At 31.5% G+C, this 4,033-nt stretch overlaps 1 protein-coding gene across 1 annotated transcript; it reads right to left on the bottom strand.

Annotated features, from left to right (window-relative positions):
* Window positions 1-1,853: 1,853 nt before the first annotated feature.
* LOC127715185 (uncharacterized) lies at window positions 1,854-3,668 on the bottom strand. The gene is made up of 4 exons (XM_052221225.1): window positions 3,331-3,668; window positions 2,623-2,750; window positions 2,151-2,289; window positions 1,854-1,928 (listed from the first exon to the last, which is right to left on the bottom strand). Exons 1-4 carry the CDS (start codon window positions 3,665-3,667, stop codon window positions 1,918-1,920), a joined length of 615 nt encoding a protein of 204 aa, XP_052077185.1. The 5' UTR covers window position 3,668; the 3' UTR covers window positions 1,854-1,917.
* Window positions 3,669-4,033: the final 365 nt, after the last annotated feature.

The raw sequence follows: 4,033 nt of genomic DNA on the forward strand, positions 1-4,033 counted from the left end.
CAAGATAATAAAATTTCAAACTCATTAAAGCTGAGTTCAGCAACTTTGAACGGTTAACCTTAAACTCGATAGGTGTCTTTGTTGTTCTCCTACATGGATTTTGACCTTTAAGAGTTTAACCTAGACATCGAAAGGGGTCCTTTTATATATCTTTTTTCTATAGTAACAATGCAAACTAAATTGAAAATAATCATTCGGAAACCATTGTTTTTTTTTCTTCAAAAATCGATTTTATTAATAGTGACCTCACGATCTGACTCATTGGCCAAATAATCGATAGGCTTCTCTTTGTTTATATCTGTTGTATACATTTAAAACCAATTTATTTAGTTATCATCCGCCAAACGTTTGTTTCGGACAGACGTACGGACAAAGCGACTACTAGATGATACCGATTATAATTAGGGGAGCGTTAATTTGTATACGACCTTTCAAAATGCTCTAACATTTTTGTTTATATGAACAAAATTATTGCAGTACACATTGGAAAGTTCGAGCCTGCTGAGGTTATCCGGTGATCTTTATTCCAAAACCACTTGTCATACACGTAAGCAATGATGTCGATACGTCTTTGTCTTCCGTGGCTCGTTTTGATATGTTACACATTCTAAATTCATGTGAACATAAGTTTTGATGATATCAAGTGGGTTTGAAAGACATTTTATTTTCAAAAATTCTTATTTCCATTTTGACATTTCTTACTACCAATGTGACATTTTTCAGTTCCACATAGACATGTCTCAGTTATAAGTAGATATTTTTCAGTTCCAAGTTGACATTTCTCACTTCCTAGTTGACATTTCGTTCTTCTAAGTTGACGTTTCAGACTTCCAATTTAACATATCTGAGTTCAAACTGGAAATTGAGAAATGTAAATTCGGAACTAAGACATATCGAGTTGGAAATTAATGAGTATGTCGAATTGGAAATGAGAAATGTCAAACTTGAAATGAGAAATATCAAATTTGAAATGAAAATATTATTAACAGAATGGGCCAATCGGTCTTTCGTAAAGAAGCAATCATAAACTAAGATTAAAGACCGAGCTCCAGATACAATACAAAGACACTGACGTATTGAGCATCATAAACCACTTTTTTTCAAAATAAGGAAAATAACCTTATTTTAACTTAATTGAACAGACACACTCACTTCCTTCATATGATCACATAACAAATCCTGGATCCACCACTGATGTCAAATATTTCAAACAAATTACATTAATAGCAGCCTTCAAGGAATTTCGACGCTAGATGAGGTATGGACCACCGGTTTGAGATGTTTTTTTTTTACTGCAGACCTTCTATTAACAGCCAAAATGAACCACATTAACAGTTTGGCTTCTTTGAACTATTTGCCTTTTCCTGGTTTTTAATTAAATGCTTGCTGATACATAAATCCCCTATGTCTTCTTTTCCAATTAAAAGATAAATTCAATAAAGAATAACAGATTAACCTCGCGCAACGTACCCTTCCAATTTGAGTATATGATTTGCTGACTTACGTGTATCAAACTCAACGGTTGTTGTATTTAAGTGTAGTATATGAATACAAAAAAACAACCATATATCCCTGTTATCCGGACATTGATGGTATCTACAATAGCCGATGTAGTACTTGATTCACAATAGTCTGGATCACATGATAAGGATCACAAAGCAATAAAAGATACATATTACTTGATTTCAGTCGTGTGTTATTACTGTGGATACATCTGGTAAACACAGAAAGATGGTTCCAAGAGGCAGCAACACAAAGACAATTATTTCAAGCCACCTGATTCTGAAAAATACTTTTTTTTCAATCACTGCTCAATTTTAACAAAAACAGTAATCTGACTAAGAAAAACCAAATAAAATTGCAATTATTTTATTTTTGATGCTGATCTTCTGTGTGTTTTCTGTTTTCTCATCTCGCTTATGGTTTGACTAAAAACACAAAAATATGCATTTTAATTCAAAACAAATCACAAGGTATAAAACAGTAACTTTCCCATAATGTAATACCTGTTCTAAATTGATCCAGTTGTAAAGCGTTTAAGAAATGAAAATAATCAAAACAAATGCATTAAACACAAATATCTGGTGTATATGTAGAAATAAACGATTTATGGTATGTCTTAACTAATAGATAGAATTTTTATAAGTTACCTAGATATATCGAGTTTCTCCAGCCACCTCCGCACTTTCGAGTTTTTTCTCCAGCACAAGCCATGTTACACTCTGAATCTGCTACTTTTGGATACTTTTTGTTTTCTAGTACATTTCCACACAGACAGTATGTACTATACTGAAAAATGTTTAAAAAGATTTAAATTCTGAACAAAATGATTGAAATATGGTATAAACAAATAAAGTGTATCAAAAAGTTTGAATTAATAAAAGTATAGAATGGTATGAAAATTTTTGTCAACACAAATATGCATATACTATTCTAAGCAGGGGCGGAAGAGTGGTGCCAATTGTATATAAACTTTATCATTATGGTGTTTTATTCTAATCTGTTTCGGACTTGCCTAACGTTTGAGAAATAGATATCTACAAAAAAATGTATTTAAAGCTGAATCAATTGACGTTATCTTATTTTTTTACATTTAAATGTATGTGGTAAAATTAAGTTTACCTGTAAGCCTGTGTATTTATATCCTTTACAATGTTCACGGCATTTAGCTAAGGTTATAGAACTCCCCAAGCTCGAAACTTTATGTTTGAGATGTCTGACACCGTCATCTTTGTAACATCCAATGTATCCTAAAATATAAACCATATAATGTATTTAATGAGATAAAGTCAAAAGATAATAAAAGACTTGATCAGAAATTTGTGTTATTACTTTCTATCGTTCAACCGTAGTTTTTGCTCATTAAGTAAATATTCCACATTGGTAAATAGTTTAACAACGAATGTAAAAATACTATTAAAATTTATTATTTGGTTCAATCATATTAAAAATCAACATCATTATAATATGTATGTGCCCTTCTTATTCGCTTTTTTTTCTAAACATGTTTCTTTATTATCTTTACATCTAGCATTGTAATTACTTCAAATCATCATCGGAACAAACAGGAAACGAATTGTACTTCTAAACGCTAATCCTTTAATTGATTGCGAACTTTCAATGGTATTTCTAGCACGATGCATAAAGATGTATCGTCATAGTTAAACTGTCGTATTGAGACTGTGATTAGATAGACAGACTAAATTTAAAAAAAACTACCTGAGCACATTGTATTCATTTTGCATTAATACAAATCGTATACATATAAATTAGTTTTGTATGCAATGATTAAAATGTTGTTGAAAACTTTATTCTATAATGGATACATACCACCATTAGCCGGATTAGCCTGTTTCCTTAGTGCTTTTTGCAAACCAGTGACCGCTTTACTAAGATCTGTGAGGTCGGATTTAATTGCAGAAACGCTGTTGCTGTTATCCTTTGAAACTGCTATCATTTTGTTCAATTGGTACTGTTGGGATTTCATCACTTTTTCAATCGACTTTAATTTCGAAGGTGAAACCTTGTCATAATTATCATCTAATAAGAAACCACGAATTGGTATCTTATTCGGTGCATTCAAGGATAAACTGACCGCTTTTCGTTTAGTTAAACTGGTAACTATTACAAATTCTAAGAATGCAACTAGAATTACAAAGCCCTTCATTCTGTTGGTCGATGCTGAAAATATCAGGAAATCACTGTTTTATAATAAGAAAAACTAATATGCATATGGCATGTCATTATATTGATTACGAACGCGGCTGTTGCGTGATATATGACATATCTATGTGTGTCGTTTGCATATTGGAGTAAAGGTAACGTGAAATAAAAGAGAGATTTCATAATGAACAGGAAATACATATAAGACACTGTCTGCATATTTGAACATACTACGATATACAACGGCCTTTCAAACGGAAAATACAATAACAAAAAATATGCCCAAATATTAAACGGAACAAATCGATAAGCACCCTCATATAAACATTCAGCTAAGACAATCAATTCCATTGTTGTATATCACAATTAA

This window comes from Mytilus californianus, unplaced genomic scaffold (assembly GCF_021869535.1).
Source record: "Mytilus californianus isolate M0D057914Y unplaced genomic scaffold, xbMytCali1.0.p SCAF_9, whole genome shotgun sequence".
NCBI classification, from domain to species: domain Eukaryota; kingdom Metazoa; phylum Mollusca; class Bivalvia; order Mytilida; family Mytilidae; genus Mytilus; species Mytilus californianus.

Bases quoted from the DNA above. Each gene is read 5' to 3' on its own strand.
- LOC127715185 (XM_052221225.1), bottom strand. From the start codon at position 3,667: ATGAAGGGCTTTGTAATTCTAGTTGCATTCTTAGAATTTGTAATAGTT. The intron at 2,751-3,330 runs GTATGTATCCAT...TTTATATTTTAG, and splicing joins GGCTAATCCGGCTAATGGTG to GATACATTGGATGTTACAAA. The intron at 2,290-2,622 runs GTAAACTTAATT...AACATTTTTCAG, and splicing joins ATAAATACACAGGCTTACAG to TATAGTACATACTGTCTGTG.